General features: G+C 56.8%; 3 protein-coding genes across 4 annotated transcripts in view; 1 reads left to right on the forward strand and 2 right to left on the reverse strand.

Annotated features, from left to right (window-relative positions):
- Positions 1-7,064, forward strand: part of LOC122365095 (atrial natriuretic peptide-converting enzyme-like) — a 32,127-nt gene extending 25,063 nt beyond the window's left edge. For both annotated transcript variants that reach the window (XM_043336020.1, XM_043336021.1), the window contains 10 exons: positions 472-632; positions 911-1,133; positions 1,884-2,101; positions 2,578-2,784; positions 3,316-3,511; positions 3,789-3,961; positions 4,827-4,995; positions 5,263-5,510; positions 5,816-5,931; positions 6,268-7,064. In XM_043336020.1, the coding sequence (XP_043191955.1) occupies positions 472-632; positions 911-1,133; positions 1,884-2,101; positions 2,578-2,784; positions 3,316-3,511; positions 3,789-3,961; positions 4,827-4,995; positions 5,263-5,510; positions 5,816-5,931; positions 6,268-6,483 (1,927 nt within the window). In that variant the 3' untranslated portion in view covers positions 6,484-7,064. The remainder of the gene's footprint in view (positions 1-471; positions 633-910; positions 1,134-1,883; positions 2,102-2,577; positions 2,785-3,315; positions 3,512-3,788; positions 3,962-4,826; positions 4,996-5,262; positions 5,511-5,815; positions 5,932-6,267) is intronic.
- A 555-nt stretch (positions 7,065-7,619) lies between these two features.
- LOC122365079 (calcium-binding protein P-like) lies at positions 7,620-13,583 on the reverse strand. Its single transcript, XM_043335988.1, has 7 exons — positions 13,500-13,583; positions 13,096-13,254; positions 11,806-11,994; positions 9,240-9,401; positions 8,578-9,104; positions 8,052-8,307; positions 7,620-7,847 (listed from the first exon to the last, which is right to left on the reverse strand). Exons 1-7 carry the CDS (start codon positions 13,581-13,583, stop codon positions 7,620-7,622), a joined length of 1,605 nt encoding a protein of 534 aa, XP_043191923.1.
- Positions 13,584-14,371: 788 nt separating this feature from the next.
- On the reverse strand, positions 14,372-17,151 carry LOC122365088 (riboflavin kinase-like). Its single transcript, XM_043336003.1, has 4 exons — positions 16,881-17,151; positions 16,479-16,630; positions 16,231-16,333; positions 14,372-15,736 (listed from the first exon to the last, which is right to left on the reverse strand). The coding sequence occupies exons 1-4, from the start codon at positions 16,966-16,968 to the stop codon at positions 15,540-15,542; spliced, it is 540 nt and encodes a 179-aa protein (XP_043191938.1). The 5' UTR covers positions 16,969-17,151; the 3' UTR covers positions 14,372-15,539.
- Between the last annotated feature and the right edge of the window lie 189 nt (positions 17,152-17,340).

Below are 17,340 nucleotides of genomic sequence, written 5' to 3' on the forward strand. Positions count from 1 at the left end.
AAGTCACGGCACACTGACCGGTCGGCTGAGCTGAGAACGAGCCGGAGAGAGAAACGCCGTGATCGCGCAACCGGCTCACGGAGTGTGTCTTATCGCCGCACTTCACGGCCAATAAACTAATAGCCACACCCTCCGCCACTGCCGGCCGGCCGACCGCCTCCCGTATCTCGCGGTTCCCGGATCTCTCCAGTAAATATCGCTGTGAAGTTCACGCTTCACTGCCGTGTCGGATCGCACATACGATTTCTCATCTCATGATGGAAGCAGACAGGACCAATTATTATGTGATAGGGGCATACTTATTGCGATGTCCTTTGATAACCCCTTCAATAAGTCATGGCATATCGATACGGTCATAACCCGTGACCGAGTAGCCTCATTGTAACCTGGTGAGTGGAATCACTGAGTGTCGGTCGTCACGCTGTAACCCTTAATGCTCAGCTGATCGATAATTTTGCGATTTGTCCACAGCCACCCGGAGGAGGACCTCATCGTCCACTTTAACGTGCGCGTGGACACGCGGAAGATCCCGGTGGACGCCGGGGATTTGTACATCATCCTGGCAGAGGAGCTGAGGCAGGGTCGCGTGCTGAGCCAGTACGAGATCGACCACGACAGCCTCATGATTCAGGGTAAGAGACCGACCACGATAGCCTCATGATTCAGGGTAAGAGACCGACCACGACAGCCTCATGATTCAGGATAAGAAACCGGCCAGGGTAGCCTCATAATAAAGGGTGACTTGGTGAAATCGTCTCGGTCAGCCTGGATACCGTTCAGTAAACTATCAGACCGCAAATGATCTGTGATTCTTTGCTCGTCTGATTTGTTTGCTAAGGTGTCTACCGCTTATTCCGGCATAAAGGTGCTAATTGTGGATACCGTACAACTCACTTTTGTCTGCCCGCAGAGCGTGTGGGTGTGATGGAGTCGCTGCCGCCGGACCCGCCGGCCGAGGAGCCGACCACGCCGCGGCCCGCCGAGCTCGCCGAGCCCGCCACGCCGCAGCCGCGCCAGTGCGAGCCCCTCGAGGTCTCCTTCTGCGCCCACATGCCCTACAACATGACCTCGTACCCCAACGTGCTCGGACACGTCGACCTGCGCGAGATCGACGAGCACCTGATCTCGTTCCGGTGAGTTCTACCCGCGCCGAGCGGCTCCTTTCAGCCGGGTGTGACCGGCCGGCCGTCTCTGCCACCTCGGCCCGCTAACACAGCCTCCTCTGACCTCGGGTCACGGCTGATCGGCCGTCACGCTTTCGCGGCGGCCGCGGACGGTGCGCCGAACTCGCCGGGTCACGTTCCGAGCCGTACCGAGCGCGTGACACAATGCCGGCCGGCCGGAGCGCTGTTTGGATTGCAAAACGCGCAGCCGGCTCTCGGCGGCTGGAACGCTCTCAGAGACGTAATAAAGCCAATTCACTCTCGCCGCGGTGAATAACATGCCGGCCGGAAGTCTCGCACCAGCTCTAATTGCTCACGTTTTGCATTTCTTGTTGCATTTAGACGCCGCTGTTCCGTTTCTCCATTCAGCTTTTTGTCTTTCGTGTTTCACCTTTTTCCTCGCATGACCTTTGTTGTCATATTACCATCTAACCTAAAATTTGCCTCTTACTCGCACTATTTTCTTCCACTGGCCTTTGACATGACCGTATTATGACCCTTGCCTCCGACGATGACTTGTCGTTTGAACCAAACCGTTGACCTCCCTCCTGCCCAAATGTGACTGCTACCGCTGGCCTGCTATCTGACCCCTACCGCTGAAACCTTCTCTCCGACCTCATTTTTCTGACCCCCATCTGACATCCCCACCGCTGATATCTGTCATCTGACCCTCTCATCTGACCCCTCCCATCTGACCTGTGCCATCTCGCCCGTCGGCAGGGAGGTGGTCGACTCGGAGTGTTTCCGTCTGGCGCACGATTTCGTCTGTCAGCTGCTGCAGCCCGCCTGCCTGTCCGACCAGCTGGTGCTGCCCTGTCGGGACTTCTGCCACGACTTCTACTCGCAGTGCAACGCCCGGCTGCCGTCCCAGTTCGCCGACCGGCTGATCTGTGACAACTTCCCGGCGCGCGGCGAGCAGCAGTGCCTCTCCAGGCCCGGTGGGTACAGCCGCTGACACGGTCCCTCAGTCAGTCAGTCGGTCAGTCAGTCGGTCAGTCAGTCAGTCAGTCAGTCAGTCAGTCAGTCAGTTGGTCAGTCGGTCAGTCATCCGCTGTTTGTCTTCATGTATTTTAGGACACTTCCCGACGACTGTGACTTGACACTCTTGACTGAACCTTGTTCTAGTTGCGTTAGTTTACCGGTTGAGCTGACAGACCTCGATGATTTTTTGCTTCTTGCTTTTTCTTTCGCTGCTGACCTTGACCTCATGTTTCGATCTTGCTGATTTTCAACCATTTTTCCTTTATCTCTTCTGGAAGACCTTCAATGTCGGAAAGTTTGTCCTCCCTGACCTCTGACTTCTGACCTCTATCCTCTGAACTCTGACCTCTGACCCGCAGGCTGTGTGCGGGAGCTGGAGCTGGCCGGCCGGGCGGACCGTCTGTGACCTGTGACCTCTGACCTGCCCCCTCAGGCTGTGTGCGGGAGCTGGAGCTGGCCGGCCGCGCGGACCGGGTCTGTGACGGCGTGGTCGACTGTCCGGACGCTAGTGACGAGGCCGCCTGCCCGGCCTGTCCTCCGGGCCTGGTGAGGTGTGCCGGTGAGCGCAGCTGTGTGCCGGCCGCGGCGCTCTGCGACGGACAGGCCGACTGCGCGCTGGCCGGAGACGAGCGCGGCTGCCGTGAGTACAGAGAGGGACGGGAATTTCGGGCCTTAGGGGCTGTTATGTTATCCGCCTGGCCTTCTGCTGAATGGCAGTTTCCACTGTGGTAGCGCTGCATGCGTTATTGCAGTCTCTGCTGTGGTGCTACTATTACATACGCTATTGCAGTCTCCACTGTGTGTTAGCATGCGTTATTGCAGTCTCCTTTGTGTCTTAGCGTTACATGCGTTATTGCAGTCTCTGCTGCTGTTAGTCTCAACTGTGGTGTTAGTGTTACATACGTTATTGAAGTCTCCACTGTGGTGCTAGCGTTACATGTGTTGTTGCAGTCTCCGCTGTGCTAGCGTTACAAACGTTATTGCAGTCTCCACCAATGGTGTTAGTGCCACATACGCTATCGCAGTCTCCTGTGTTAGCGTTACATACGTTATCGCAGTCTTCACTGTGGTACTATCAGTATTGCTGTGGTCTTACGTAGCTTGCTTGCCGTGTGCACTGTCATATGCCGTTCTGTGACCACTCACTCCCAATTATGTTTGTCCTCCACAGTGAGTCTGGACGCCGCCGAGCCGACGACAGACGCTGTCCGGCCCGGCTCCGTGCAGGGCTTCCTCACCTATAACGGCTGGGGCCGGCAGCACTACATCTGCGCCGCAACGACTAACGAGACGGCGGCGGCGGCCGGTACCGTCCCGGCCGGGCCGCTGTCCAACCTCAGCACCGCCTGCGCGCTGCTCTCCTACAGGTATACAGCGGGGAGACGCGCGCAGAGATCGGGTGGGGATGTGCTCTGATACCGGGGCTGTTATCTTCCTCTTCCTCTTTGCTGTGCAGTTAGGATAGTGAGTTCACGTGATATCAGAATTCAGGGTAGCATCAAGCTTGTGTGTGCAGTAACTTTAAGGTGTGTATATGCGTGTGCCGTATGTTAACTGACGGCATCGATACTCAGTGGCCGACCTGACGCATTCCGTATCCAATTATCGACACTCGATTTATATCCCTCCATTCCGCGTCCGCAGGAAGACGGAGCTGGTGGAGTCGCGGCCAGTTACAGAGGAGGAGGAGGGAGAGGAGACGGCCAACTCGACGGCGGCGTTCGTGCAGCTGCGCGGCCTCTCACAGGGCGCCAGCACGTTCCAGCCGGCCGAGTGTCCCTCCGAGCAGGGCGTGTTTGTCCGCTGCTCCGAGCTAGGTCTGTTGAGTCCCCCCCCCCCCCCCGAACGGTCCCTACAGACCTCCCACGGCCCTATCAGACCATCATATCCCGGCTCGACTCATATAGCTGTATACGGTGAGCCTAACTTATCGAATGCTATCACAGGAACCAATACATTACCTTGCATCGGCCCCAGAGGAACTCTCTTTTAACCCTTTTGGATTGGCCGTATTTATTTTCAAACAAGCCCGACTTCTTCCAACAGTTTGCTTCCAACACTTGACGGGTTCATTACGATAAATTCACCTGTATTCTGTGAGTTCCTGGATCCTCCACTCACAGTGTCGGGAGTCACGTGGTTCACCATGCCGTGACTCCCCCCCCCCCCTCCCTTGTATAGTCCATACTACCTTCGATTGTGATTGCTCCCTGACCGTGAAACACCCACGATGACCTTCCATTGTGATCGCTGGACCATCGTACAGAGTAGAGTCGTGCTAATGTCCCTGCTAATGTCCTGTTTACAAGGGCTCGAATGTGGCTCGAATCGTGACTATTATCACGATCCCGGAAAGCAGATTCGCGTTATGTTGAGACGGTATCGGTGTGTTCAATCTTCCACGTCACATGCGCGGAAGGTTTACGAGAACTGTAATATTTCCGGCCCACTTTCTCACGTTTCCAGTTGATGGCACCGATCTAACTCTGACGTCTACCATTGTGTCACGAGAGCTGACTTGTTCGTCCAGTCCAGACTGGAAAATCTGGGAGTAGTTGTGACTGGAGTCTGCGATTGGCCGACTGGCCGTGTCCCCGAAATAAGACCCAATAGATATGACTGGTCAGACTCCCTCACAGGATACTGTGAGTTGTGACTGTGACTGTGACTATGTGTCGACAGAGTGCGGTCTGGCGCCCGGTCAGACTCCCCTGCAGAAGAAGCGCACTGCGCCCGCTGCCGCCGCAGACTTCCCGTGGCAGGCGCGCCTGGTGCGGGACGGCCATCATCTCTGTGACGCCACTCTGATCCACAACCAGTGGCTGGTCTCGGCCGCCGACTGCTTCAAAGGGTCAGTACACTCTACACAGGCCACTCTGATCCACAACCAATGGCTGGTCTCGGCCGCCGACTGCTTCAAAGGGTCAGTACACTCTACACAGGCCACCATGATCCACAACCAATGGCTGGTCTCGGCCGCCGACGTCAGTACTCAGTACACTCTACACAGGTCTCTGTAAGGGCACAGGGACTATATCGTCTCAGACCCGGTGGGGGACCCTCCCTCTCTTCCTCCCTTGTGTCTCTATGGCCCACTGACCCTCCCCTCCCCCCGCAGCCGGCCGCGGACCCGGTGGCGCGCCGTGCTCGGCTCGGCCCGCGCCGGCAGCTCGCCGCCGCACCTGCAGCGTCGCCGCATCTCGGGCATGGTGCGCTCTCCCGTCAAGGGCAGCGGTGTAACGCTGCTGCGACTGGCGCGGCCCACAGAGGATTCTGACCAGGTGCGACCGGTCTGTGCCGCCGAGACAGGAGCGGCCGAGGGCGGACCGATCGGACCCTGCTTCACACTCGGATGGAACAGCACAGGTGAGAGGGCCGCACGGACGGGGAAGGGAGGATTGGGCAGAACGGGATGGAAATACTGGAACTGGTTGGGCGCAACGGACGGCAGGGAAAGGGACGGGGTAGAGTTACTACGGGATGACACTGGTAGGAGCAGTCGTTTTCAATGAAAGTAGTTCAATGGAAGTTGGAAGTCTTTTTGGGAGAGGGAGATCAGCGAATTTATAGCACGTAGAGGAAGCGTCAGAGGACGGCCTCTCCACGAGTCTCACCCCTCTGAGCTCCCCACTGCCAGCCCACTGACACCGCGCTCCTCTGACCCTCCTCAGACGGGCAGCTGCGGTACGTTCCTCTGACGGTGAACCTCAGCCGGGCGGACTCCTCTAACGAGACGGAGCCGGTCACGGTGACCGCCCTCTCACCGCGCACAGACCACCTCTGCCAGGTGAGAATACAGCCGAGTCGTCAATCACGAAATCACTCAGATTGTTATGCCTTTCCCTGCATTTCGTGCTCAGCCTCGTACGACGTAATCTCAGCTTGTGTTCTGTGCAGGCGGCTTCTGTATCTTCTTTGCCCCGCTGTGTCGTCCTGTGCTGACCTATCTGTGCTCGCCGTTTTACGGTTATGTGCCTCGAGTGGCCTGTCTCTAGCCCGTGCTGCACTGTTCTGTGCCCCGCGCTGACCCGCCTTGTGCCCGCAGTCGGCGGAGCTGCCCGGCGCCCCGCTGCTGTGCCGTTGAACCCCGCACTGACCCTGTCCCGACTGTCTGTACCCGCAGTCGGCGGAGCTGCCCGGCGCCCCACTGCTGTGCCGCTCCGGATCGGGCGTCTGGCGGCTGGTCGGAGTCTCCGGGCGGCAGCAGTGCGCCCGGCCGGCCGCCCCCGCTCCCGCCCGCGCCTTCGACACGCTGGCTGCCAACCAGTACTGGATGGAGACCAGCATGGCCTCGTTCAAAGACACGGAGCCGCTGCCGGCCGTCGAGGCTGAGGCGTAACGCGCGCCGTGACGTGACCGAGTGATAGTGACGCGGCGAAGCGATGACGCTGGCTAATGTGACGGTGATGTGACGGAGTGACGCTGGTGATGCGAATTTTAGCCAGTGACGCACCGAGACACTTTCCTGGGGTCTTCCCCGGCCGTGCCACAGCGCGAACTATTCCCGAGATGTCACATAGGTACGGTCGTACACAGCGAGCCAAACAGTGAGATTGTGCGACTGAGATTAGAAGTGAGAGGAACGTTGGTTATTATTGAGAGACAATAGATCTGAGCGGGCTGCCGCTTAGCGTCGGGGGACAGCCCCGCTCTGTAACCAGAGTGCTAGAACTGGCCAATCATTGCTGTTGACGGCCATATCGTGTTATGTTGTTCAGTGCCTGACTAGACATTGTGTTCGACCTCTATTTATTACGGACAATACATCTATGTGTAAACTGCGTGGTGACAAGTAATGATGACAGCCAGCACAATTTGGATACCAGTTTCCGAAGGCTGCCAGAGTTTGAACCGGACATTGCGTAACACCACTTGCACTGAGCTGTCAAACATGGTACTGCATCTTACCGAAAACGAGTTCAGAATGAATGAAATAGATCGCGCTACGCCCTTACCGATGGATTCCAGACAACGACCCTCTCTATCTCTACAGCTCATCAACCTAGCAACCGAGAAATACGTCGAAAATAGGTACGAAACATTCAGCCATTTACAGAAAGCAAAAGCAGGCACGCCAAAACGGCCATACGCCAGCATGGCTTAAAAAACTCAAATAAAGACAGTCCGAATGAAAAGTGAGACAGACCTTAAAATTACCGCTATCATTCCATGCATCTACGCAAGTCCGCGTTGGACTGCTATCAGAACTCATCCCTACACACCTCTGGCGCCATCGCCGGCTCACAGAAGGGGTCTCCGACTTCCATAGCAGCGGAATCCCGACTGGAGACGGGCCGAGACCAGGGAGACGCGCTCAACTGAGCGACCATCCGCGCGCGTCCCCGCCCACCGCCGCCACTTTCGGCTCTCAAACCCTCAGGGAGCCCTCACTCCACGCCCCGGCGGATGAACCGGCCGTACACACCTGTTCACGGTGGGTGAGCCGTGGTGTCGGTCGCTGTGCTCCGCCGCCGCTCAGTGCTGGTAGGGCGGGTAGCCGTACTGGCCGGGCTGGCCGGCCGGCGGCGCGCCCGGGGCCGCCGGCCGGTACTGGTACTGCTGGTGGTGGTACCCCGGGTACTGCTGCGCCGCCGGCGGGTACGAGTACGGCGCGTGCGGCGGGTACTGGCCCTGCGGCGGGCCCGGGTAGTGGTACGACTGGCCCGGCTGGCCGCCGGCCGCCACTGGCGGCGCGTACGCCGGCTGGTAGTGGGCGCCGCCGGCGGCGCTGTAGGGCGCCTGGCCGCCGCTGACCGCGTACTGGCCGCCGGCGCCGGCCACGTGCGCCGCCGAGGCGGCAGGGTAGGGCGCCGGCGCCGCGCTGGAGACGGCCGGGCCGCCGGCCGGCGCCGAGTGGGCCGCCGGCTGGCTGCTGGCCGGGTACGGGGAGCCGGCCGCGTGACCCGCCTGAGAGCTGGTCGGGTAGGGCGCCGGGCCGGGCCCGCCGGCGGCCGGCGCCGGCTGGCTGGTGGCCGTGTACGGCGGCTGGGAGGCCGGCGGGTAGGGAGCCGGAGCACCGTGCGCCCCAGCCGGGTAGTGCTGTCCGGGCGCCGGCTGGCCCGGGTACGGACCCGGGTAACCCTGCTGGTACGGCGAGGCAGAGCGCTGGCCGGGCGGGTAGGGAGCCGGCAGGTGCGGGCTCGGCGCTGACGCCATCGTCGGACTCGGAGTGGCCACCGGGCGCGGCTGCGGCTGCGGGGTGGACGCCGGTGGCAGCGCGGACTGCGGCGAGCCCTGCTGCTGCGGCGGCTGCTGAGCGGCCGGCTGCGGACTCGGCTGCGGCGGCGGCTGCTGCGGGCTGCGCACCGGCGGGTGGGGAGAGGTGGCGGCCTGCGGCGGCTGCGGAGACGGCTGCGCCTGCTGCGGAGCCGACTGAGGCGGCGCCGGCGGCTGCTGCGGCGGAGCCTGCTGCTGCTGCTGGGGTGGGGGCTGCTGCTGCTGCTGCTGCTGCGGAGGCTGGTGTTGCTGCGGGGTTTGCTGCGGAGGCTGGTGTTGCTGAGACTGCTGCGGCGACGGCTGGGGCGGCTGGGCCTGCTGCTGCTGCTGTGGAGACTGCTGCGCAGCGGGAGACGGCTGCTGCGGGGGCTGAGCCTGAGAGTGGGGCGGCTGCTGCGGGTGCTGTCCTGGCTGCTGCTGCTGTTGCTGCGGGTGTTGCCCTGGCTGCTGCTGCTGTTGCTGCGGGTGCTGTCCTGGCTGCTGTTGCTGTGGGTGCTGCCCAGACTGCTGCTGTTGTGGGTGCTGCTGTTGCTGAGGATGTTGTCCAGGCTGTTGTTGCTGTTGCTGCTGTGGATGCTGCTGCTGCTGCTGTTGCGGCTGCTGAGGATGTTGTCCTGGCTGCTGCTGCTGCTGTTGCTGCTGAGGAGACGGCTGCGGACCCTGCTGCTGCTGCGGGTGCTGCTGGGCTCCCGGCTGCTGCTGCTGCGCCTGCTGAGACTGAGGCTGCTGTTGCTGCTGCGGCGGCTGCTGAGCCTGCGGCTGCGGCTGCGGCGGCGCGGCGTGTCGCGCCTGGTCGGGCCGGCCGGCCGCGCTGGCCGCCGGGTACTGGTAGCCGCCGCCCGGCTGGTGCTGGTAGCCGTGCTGTCCGTAGTAGGCGGCCGGCTGGCCGGGCGGCTGCTGGCCGTACTGGCCGTACTGCGCGCCGGGCGGCTGCTGGCCGGCCGCCGGCGCCGTCTGGCCGTAGCCGTACATCTGCTGGCCCTGGTAGCCGGCCTGGTAGCCGGACCCGTAGCCGCCCGCCTGGCCACCGTAGCCGTAGCCCTGCCGGGCAGCCGCCAGTCAGAAACCACGCCAAGTGCACCTACTGGAAGACGCTACGATTGCGGCACCCAACAATATGCTGAGGGTGAGTGGCAGCTACAAACAAATAACCGTGGTCCGGAAATATACAATATAAGCTGACTACATTGATCTTATTAGGGCGAGTACTAATCCGACCGCCGCCTGAGCTGGACGCAGACAGCGTCGTGTGCTGGTTCGCCCCATCAGATGCTAAAGTCGGCACCGACCCGCAGGCTGCTTCCATGTTCTTTTTTAGCGGTACTGATCTACTGAGCTTTTGCTGCCCATCCGAGATCGGCAAAGTCCTGCTGCGACCTGCATTTGAAGCTATTGCGGCTAATGCACATTGCACAGTCACAGGAGCGGTACCGTCCTATCCGGAGCCGCGGTACTGAACTGCTGCGTCAGGTAGGCCTGCCGTCCCTGCGGCCGGTACTAACCCTGTGTCAGTATAGTTCCCGTTTGTTGCGGAGCGGTACTGACCTGCTGCGGGCCTGCGGCCGGTACTGGCCCTGTGTCAGTACAGTTCCCGTTTGTTCCGGAGCGGTACTGGCCCTGTGTCAGTACAGTTCCCGTTTGTTCCGGAGCGGTACTGACCCTGTGTCAGTATAGTTCCCGTTTGTTCCGGAGCGGTACAGACCTGCTGCGGCGGGTACTGGCCCTGTGTCAGTACAGTTCCCGTTTGTTCCGGAGCGGTACTGGCCCTGTGTCAGTACAGTTCCCGTTTGTTCCGGAGCGGTACTGGCCCTGTGTCAGTAAAGTTCCCGTTGTTCCGGAGCGGTACTGACCTGCTGCGGGCCTGCGGCCGGTACTGGCCCTGTGTCAGTACAGTTCCCGTTGTTCCGGAGCGGTACTGACCTGCTGCGGCGGGTAGGCCTGCTGTCCCTGCGGCCGGTACTGGCCCTGTGTCAGTACAGTTCCCGTTTGTTCCGGAGCGGTACTGACCCTGTGTCAGTACAGTTCCCGTTTGTTCCGGAGCGGTACTGACCCTGTGTCAGTATAGTTCCCGTTTGTTCCGGAGCGGTACTGACCTGCTGCGGCCGGTACTGGCCCTGTGTCAGTACAGTTCCCGTTGTTGCGGAGCGGTACTGACCTGCTGCGGCCGGTACTGGCCCTGTGTCAGTACAGTTCCCGTTGTTGCGGAGCGGTACTGACCTGCTGCGGCCGGTACTGGCCCTGTGTCAGTACAGTTCCCGTTTGTTCCGGAGCGGTACTGACCTGCTGCGGCCGGTACTGGTCCTGTGTCAGTACAGTTCCCGTTTGTTCCGGAGCGGTACTGGCCCTGTGTCAGTATAGTTCCCGTTGTTCCGGAGCGGTACTGACCTGTTGCGGCCGGTACTGACCCTGTGTCGTTATAGTTCCCGTTTGTTCCGGGGCGGTACTGTCCCTGTGTCAGTACAGTTCCCGTTGTTGCGGAGCGGTACTGGCCTGCTGCGGCCGGTACTGGCCCTGTGTCAGTACAGTTCCCGTTGTTGCAGAGCGGTACTGACCTGCTGCGGCGGGTAGGCCTGCTGTCCCTGCGGCCGGTACTGGCCCTGTGTCAGTACAGTTCCCGTTTGTTCCGGAGCGGTACTGGCCCTGTGTCAGTAAAGTTCCCGTTGTTCCGGAGCGGTACTGACCTGCTGCGGGCCTGCGGCCGGTACTGGCCCTGTGTCAGTACAGTTCCCGTTGTTCCGGAGCGGTACTGACCTGCTGCGGCGGGTAGGCCTGCTCTCCCTGCGGCCGGTACTGGCCCTGTGTCAGTACAGTTCCCGTTGTTGCGGAGCGGTACTGACCTGCTGCGGCCGGTACTGGCCCTGTGTCAGTACAGTTCCCGTTGTTGCGGAGCGGTACTGACCTGCTGCGGCCGGTACTGGCCCTGTGTCAGTACAGTTCCCGTTGTTGCGGAGCGGTACTGACCTGCTGCGGCCGGTACTGGCCCTGTGTCAGTACAGTTCCCGTTGTTCCGGAGCGGTACTGACCTGCTGCGGCCGGTACTGGCCCTGTGTCAGTACAGTTCCCGTTTGTTCCGGAGCGGTACTGACCTGCTGCGGCCGGTACTGGCCCTGTGTCAGTACAGTTCCCGTTTGTTCCGGAGCGGTACTGGCCCTGTGTCAGTACAGTTCCCGTTTGTTCCGGAGCGGTACTGGCCCTGTGTCAGTACAGTTCCCGTTGTTCCGGAGCGGTACTGACCTGCTGCGGCCGGTACTGGCCCTGTGCCAGTACAGTTCCCGTTTGTTCCGGAGCGGTACTGACCTGCTGCGGCCGGTACTGGCCCTGTGTCAGTACAGTTCCCGTTTGTTCCGGAGCGGTACTGGCCCTGTGTCAGTACAGTTCCCGTTTGTTCCGGAGCGGTACTGACCCTGTGTCAGTACAGTTCCCGTTGTTGCGGAGCGGTACTGACCTGCTGCGGCGGGTAGGCCTGCTGTCCCTGCGGCGGGTAGCCGGCCTGCTGCGGCCGGTACTGGCCCTGGTGTCGGCCGGCCATCATCCCGCCGGCCGGCGGCGGGTAGCCGGCGGCGTACTGCGGCGCGCGCTGGCCACCGCCCTCGGCCGGCGACACCCCCGGCTGGGCGCCCGGCGGCTGCGGCGGCTGCAACACAGAGCACGGTGAGCGTACGGACGGAGGACAGGGAACGCGCAGCAGGTGGAGAGACAGCCTATACCGGCCGCTGAAATACTGAGCGGAGCTTAGAGAACAGTGACCCATACAAGATCGACAACTGAACACATGGAGATTGTGTACTTTATTGAGCAGCACTGCCTACTGGGAACCAAATCGATCGTAGTCAGGCTCAATCTAAATCATATTGGAGGTGCATTAGATTTAAACAAGTTACTGGTTAAAAAATCACGATCCATCATTTTCCCGAAACTCGTTCACAATTTACATGCTGTATCGTCGTGAACCTATGCCCCCACTAGAAGGTATATGCATACCGCCTCTGAATGAGTGTCCCCGATTTCCTCAAAAACACTAAACCCCAAAACTGAGCGAATCCCCCCCTCTCCCCCACCGTCATTTCACAGGTCACAATCGCCGGTTTTCTGAGCCTTGCACGGTGCACCACAAGCTCCTCAAGCACAACGCACTGACACAGCGGTAAAAACTTCCCGCAGTCCATCGCTTTGGTTCGGCAGCCGTGCGTTAAAGCCTGGCTACACTATGCGTTTTCTGCGTGCGTTTTTTGCGGGTTTGCGTGTTTTGCGTAATAATGTGCAAACTGTAAGCTCCAGCTTTGTCAATCCATCCATATAATCATTTGAGGTTTAAGTTTTATCAGCTGATGTTCAGTATGTTTCAACATTAAATCAGCAAGGAGTGAGGGCCAAAATAGCTTTGAGGTAAAACAAACACAAGTTAATGCCAAAAAGTTTCTCCTTCAGGCTTCATTGTATCCAAAAAATGGGTCAAAACTTTCCAAATCAGCTGCAACTGCATGAGCATACAAATATATTCTAGCACTTCCCATACACTGCCCTATCAAAGCACTGTCTGTGTAATATGTTTAGGGCACCATATGGGAGCCAGCTTGAGGCACATTTCATGTCCAACTGGGCTCCTGTTTGGTGCATAATCATATTTCAGTCCCATCTGGCTATCTTCTGTAAAGGCTGGCTGGACAGTTTAAGCCAAGTGATCCCACAGAGTGCTGTGAAGAGGAAGATGTACCCTGTGTCAATGGCCACTCACGGGTAGCAGGCTCTGGATGTTCTGTGACGAGTCAGCGATGGAGGCCAGGTAGACCAGGTTGCGGTGCAGCAGCTGCTGGTACTGATGCACCTCCTGCATCTTCCCCTTGTTCTGACACTCCTGGATTGTCTGGATCAGCTGGCTGTTCTCATCCAGCAGCTGAAACATACAGCCCAAGGATCAGTGAAAATGAGGCTGTGAAAATCATAGGTGTCATTAACCACATGCTAGTAATCATCAACAAACTGTGAAATGAAGCATTGGCTCACAATGAACATGATAAAGGCATTTTATCTAAAAAACTTATCATAATTATTGTGCAATATACTTTCAAATATAAGGTCTCAAATTTGGCAAATCAAAGAGCCCGGGTGATATTGGCAGAAATTGATGCTTTCTCACACCTTCTGAATTTGCTGGGCAGTGGGTGGAGGTCGGCCACCCCTCTGCTGCTGCCCGGGGGCGGGCGGCGCAAACATCACAGACATGGTGAGGGCCCGACGTTCCTGAAATACAGCACGTTAGATCAAAACTACGACAATTTAGACATAATTACAATGAAACCTCTAAGCTCAAAATGTGAGAAATACCTATTCAAAACCTGAAAAATGTATGTGGAGCCAAGTGAACATTGTGCCTTGCCGCAGTTACCTTCCAATATGAATTTACGCTGAATGTACCACTGCGTGGCGTGCAATGGCGAGTTCAATGGTGAGTTCAAGTTGTGTAGCCGTCAGCCACCGCAAACTGAAAGGCCTTTGCGGCCTTTGTTTCCCGTGCACGGTAATTGGAACCCTATGAAAGCAATGACATATCACAAGCACTTTCACATAAGATTACTTTCTTTCACCGATGGTTTTTGTAGAGCGTACAAAAATCGCAAATTCAAAATAAAAGCACCTACCAAACGCAATAAATTTTTAAAATCGCACTGCGCCGATTTCGCCCGTGAGAAACAATATCATCAAGGATAGGCTTCAAAAGGCTTGACATGTGGTCTTATGACGTCACTATAATTAACGAATCGCATAGCAGCGTTATCTTCCGCGCATGTGTTTCGTATCTTCCGTCCTTCTTTCCATGGCAGTAAGAATCAAAGCAATACAAAGAGTGTCATCAGCTTGCGAGAAGTTATTTGAGTGGTGTTCAGCTAAATTTTGTGAATAATTCGCTCCATCGAAGGAAAATCCAGGTCTCTGCCCCGCATGCCAGCCCTTGGTTCGCCCCGGCACAGCTAGTCTCATGCGTCCAGTCGTTCACTCAGTAAAGACGGCCCTTGGGTAAACATTGTATATCTATTGCACACCATTGCAAACACTACAGCCATTGACTGAAGATCAGAACGCGATCGCTGCCCGAACGTCAGCCCGGAGCGGCTGAACGCTGAACTCACCGGCAGAACAGCACCTGAAGGTCACGATTTTGTTCGCATGCAATGATTTCTGGTCAATTGTGTGCTGCACATAAAGCCCACGAACTGAACACATACTCGATCACCTCAGTTGCCTACGACACGCGTCACCAGCAAAGAGTCGATCTGAACACCAACTGCCGGACAGCCACTTCTCAGTGGGTCGGCGGCCATTAGTGGGTCGTAAGTACATAGTATAATCTCTCCACCATGTCCTCGACAGGTCAGGCTGTCAGCAGCCTCCCCGCCAGGGTCGTTGCGTCCGAGCAATCACATCTGGTCTGCCGGAAGACCGGAAAGCAGCGCCCTGAAGTGGCCGAAGTCGAAATGGTGCCACGTCCGTCGGAGAGAAGGCGTCTGGAGTGCGCTTTGTGCACCGTGTGAGGTCGCCGTGGGCTCACCGACAAGGCACCGTCGGCCATATACGACATGGCGGCCCAGGTGGGTTATGAGACCCGCACAGCTTCTCGGGTGAAGACACAGACAACGGGCACCAGTAAGAGTGCACAAAGTCACCGTTTGTTGATTGAGCGGTGTAAACAAATTTCTGAAATGGCACCGTCGCCAACAGGTGACAGCGAATGAAGTACATGCCGGACTTTGGATAAATATGTGTGAACTGGGCAGAGAATGACTGCCGAACGCCGTAAGTACAAACTATGGACAGCGGGCACTACAGAAAGTAATGTGCCGTCTTTGAACCAATCCTCTCTATAGTTTAATATGACATGATAATTCACACTCGTTAATGAGTTCAGTGCCCACTAGCTATCTCCCCAAAAGGCAAACTGGGAAAACCTACGTCACCAGTTCCCATATAAATAATATTGACTATGTACTACAGCCCTAATACTGCAATAGCTCAGCTCGGTTTAAAGCAAAAGTCTACCGCAATCCGTACGAGTTTCCGTATTGCCGGCTCTGTTTTGGTCGTTGGCCCATCTCGTAGTCGAGTTATCCACCGGGCTCCGTTCGCCCGCTACCCGTGCCGTGCCGATGTTCCATGTCTAGCGCGCGCCAGCTGCTCGGGGGGTCAGTGGTCTATGCTGGTGTCGCTGCCGCTGCGCTCCACTCGGCCGGCCGAGCTGCCGCCCGGCCCGTCTGAGTCGCCCTCCGTGCCGTCCCCGGTCTGGTAGAAGAAGTCGGCCTTGGCCAGCGCCGCGTGCTCGGGGCGCGCGCAGAGCTCGCGCGCCATCTCAATGTCGTCATTGATGGCGCGAATCAGCGCCTCTGGAAAACGCGCCGTCACCGTCACCAAGTGTGGAGGGTAGGGCGGGGAGGGAGTGGGTGCCGCGTCATCGCGTCCCACGGAGAATACAGTCACGGTGACTGGCACACTCACAGAGTGCGCGGAGATGGAAAGAAGGAAATCTGGGGCCAGGAACATGGCTGAGAATAAAATCATGTCAGTGACAACTGATACAAGACAGCTGTGCCATGCAATATAATCAAAAGTTATTTTCAATATTGATTGAAACGTCAAAACCATGAAAAGATATGGGTGATGCTAGGCACACTCAACCATTGATTGCTCTGCAAAGGAATGTCAACAGGTAAGAGACCTGTGAGGAAGAAAAACAGAATATGCATCCTACAATAAATTGAGTGGGAAAATGGAGACAATGAAGCAAAAACAACACATGAACTTCTATCAAGCATGCATAAAATGTGATAACCTATTTCTTATGGCAAAAATAGGGGGAATGAAAAAGCTTTAAACCTACCAAGTGACTTGAAATTCTCCTCAGGCCTGATGAATCCCACAATGCAGATCCGCAGCATAGAACCATAAAAATCCTTGTCAAACTTGTGCAAAATGTGAGTTTCCTGAAAATAATACAAAATGTTAAGCAATTGGCAAATCACAGCACACACTCAACATCCATAGTTATAGTTCATGAAAATCCTTTATCAACGGTGTAATTAGCTACAACACAGCATCTGAGCAGAAGTTTTGTATCCTCAACCTTACCATGGATTTCTTATCATTCTTGTAGAATGGGTTCCAGCCAATGCTCATTACCATGTTGTGCACAGGCCCTTCGTCAACCCTGGCATAGCCAAAGTATACCCCAGTGCCGACTGCAGCTGGAAGCTGTTCCACAACAGCTTCTGGGAAATTAGCTGAAACAAACATGAAGTTTAAGTTAACACTAGCATCCAATGGCATACTGATACAGTGATTATAGTGCAGTTCTTATTCTGCTTACCTGAGCACGTACAAAAGTACCTGTCCCAACTTCAGCTGCTTAATTTGGTCTTCTGTTTTGAACAGATCAGCTGAAGCATGAAGCAATATATTGATCTCGCTAAATGCATGCCTAATGGCCTATAGACTTTTCAACAAATAGCCTAGTACTTTGTAGCCGCCTACCTGTCGGTATGCCCAGCTCTTTTGATCCTCTTCCAAAACCTTTCACAACCTTTCCAACCGCAAAGAAGGGAAGTCCTTTGACAGTCATAGCTTTATAACCGATCAAAACCCTTTTTAGTTTAGCTTATAGTCAGTAAAGGCACTTTGAATCGAACGCAAGGTAAATCCCCCTTCTCCTAACTTATCTTATCGGACACTCGATTACACAACAGCGGAGCGAGCAATTGCTCAACACCTCTCAACAAACATCACGGTCACAGGAAGGTTACAAGAGTGTGTTCAATTGGTCTTGGGGCAGCTTACTTGGCTAGGAAAGAAGAGGTGCAAACTCGTAAATAACTTATGTAAACAAGATAAATAAAGTTTTGAGCGCCTCAACAGCAGAATTTTACAATATAAACTTAGAAAGGGAAATTCAATAACAAGTAAGAACAGTGAATTTTAATTTACAGGGTGGTCT

This window comes from Amphibalanus amphitrite, unplaced genomic scaffold (genome assembly GCF_019059575.1).
Source record: "Amphibalanus amphitrite isolate SeventyFive unplaced genomic scaffold, NRLGWU_Aamphi_draft 000714F_arrow, whole genome shotgun sequence".
Taxonomy (NCBI): Eukaryota; Metazoa; Arthropoda; class Thecostraca; order Balanomorpha; family Balanidae; genus Amphibalanus; species Amphibalanus amphitrite.

Coding starts and splice junctions, on each gene's coding strand:
- LOC122365079 (XM_043335988.1), bottom strand. CDS start 13,583: ATGTCTGTGATGTTTGCGCCGCCCGCCCCCGGGCAGCAGCAGAGGGGT. Junction 13,255..13,499: donor CTGCCCAGCAAATTCAGAAG/GTGTGAGAAAGC, acceptor TGTATGTTTCAG/CTGCTGGATGAGAACAGCCA. Junction 7,848..8,051: donor CCTACCCGACCAGCTCTCAG/GCGGGTCACGCG, acceptor GCCCACTACCAG/CCGGCGTACGCGCCGCCAGT.
- LOC122365088 (XM_043336003.1), bottom strand. CDS start 16,968: ATGACTGTCAAAGGACTTCCCTTCTTTGCGGTTGGAAAGGTTGTGAAA. Junction 16,631..16,880: donor AGAGCTGGGCATACCGACAG/GTAGGCGGCTAC, acceptor TGTTTGTTTCAG/CTAATTTCCCAGAAGCTGTT. Junction 15,737..16,230: donor GGAGAATTTCAAGTCACTTG/GTAGGTTTAAAG, acceptor CGCGTTTTCCAG/AGGCGCTGATTCGCGCCATC.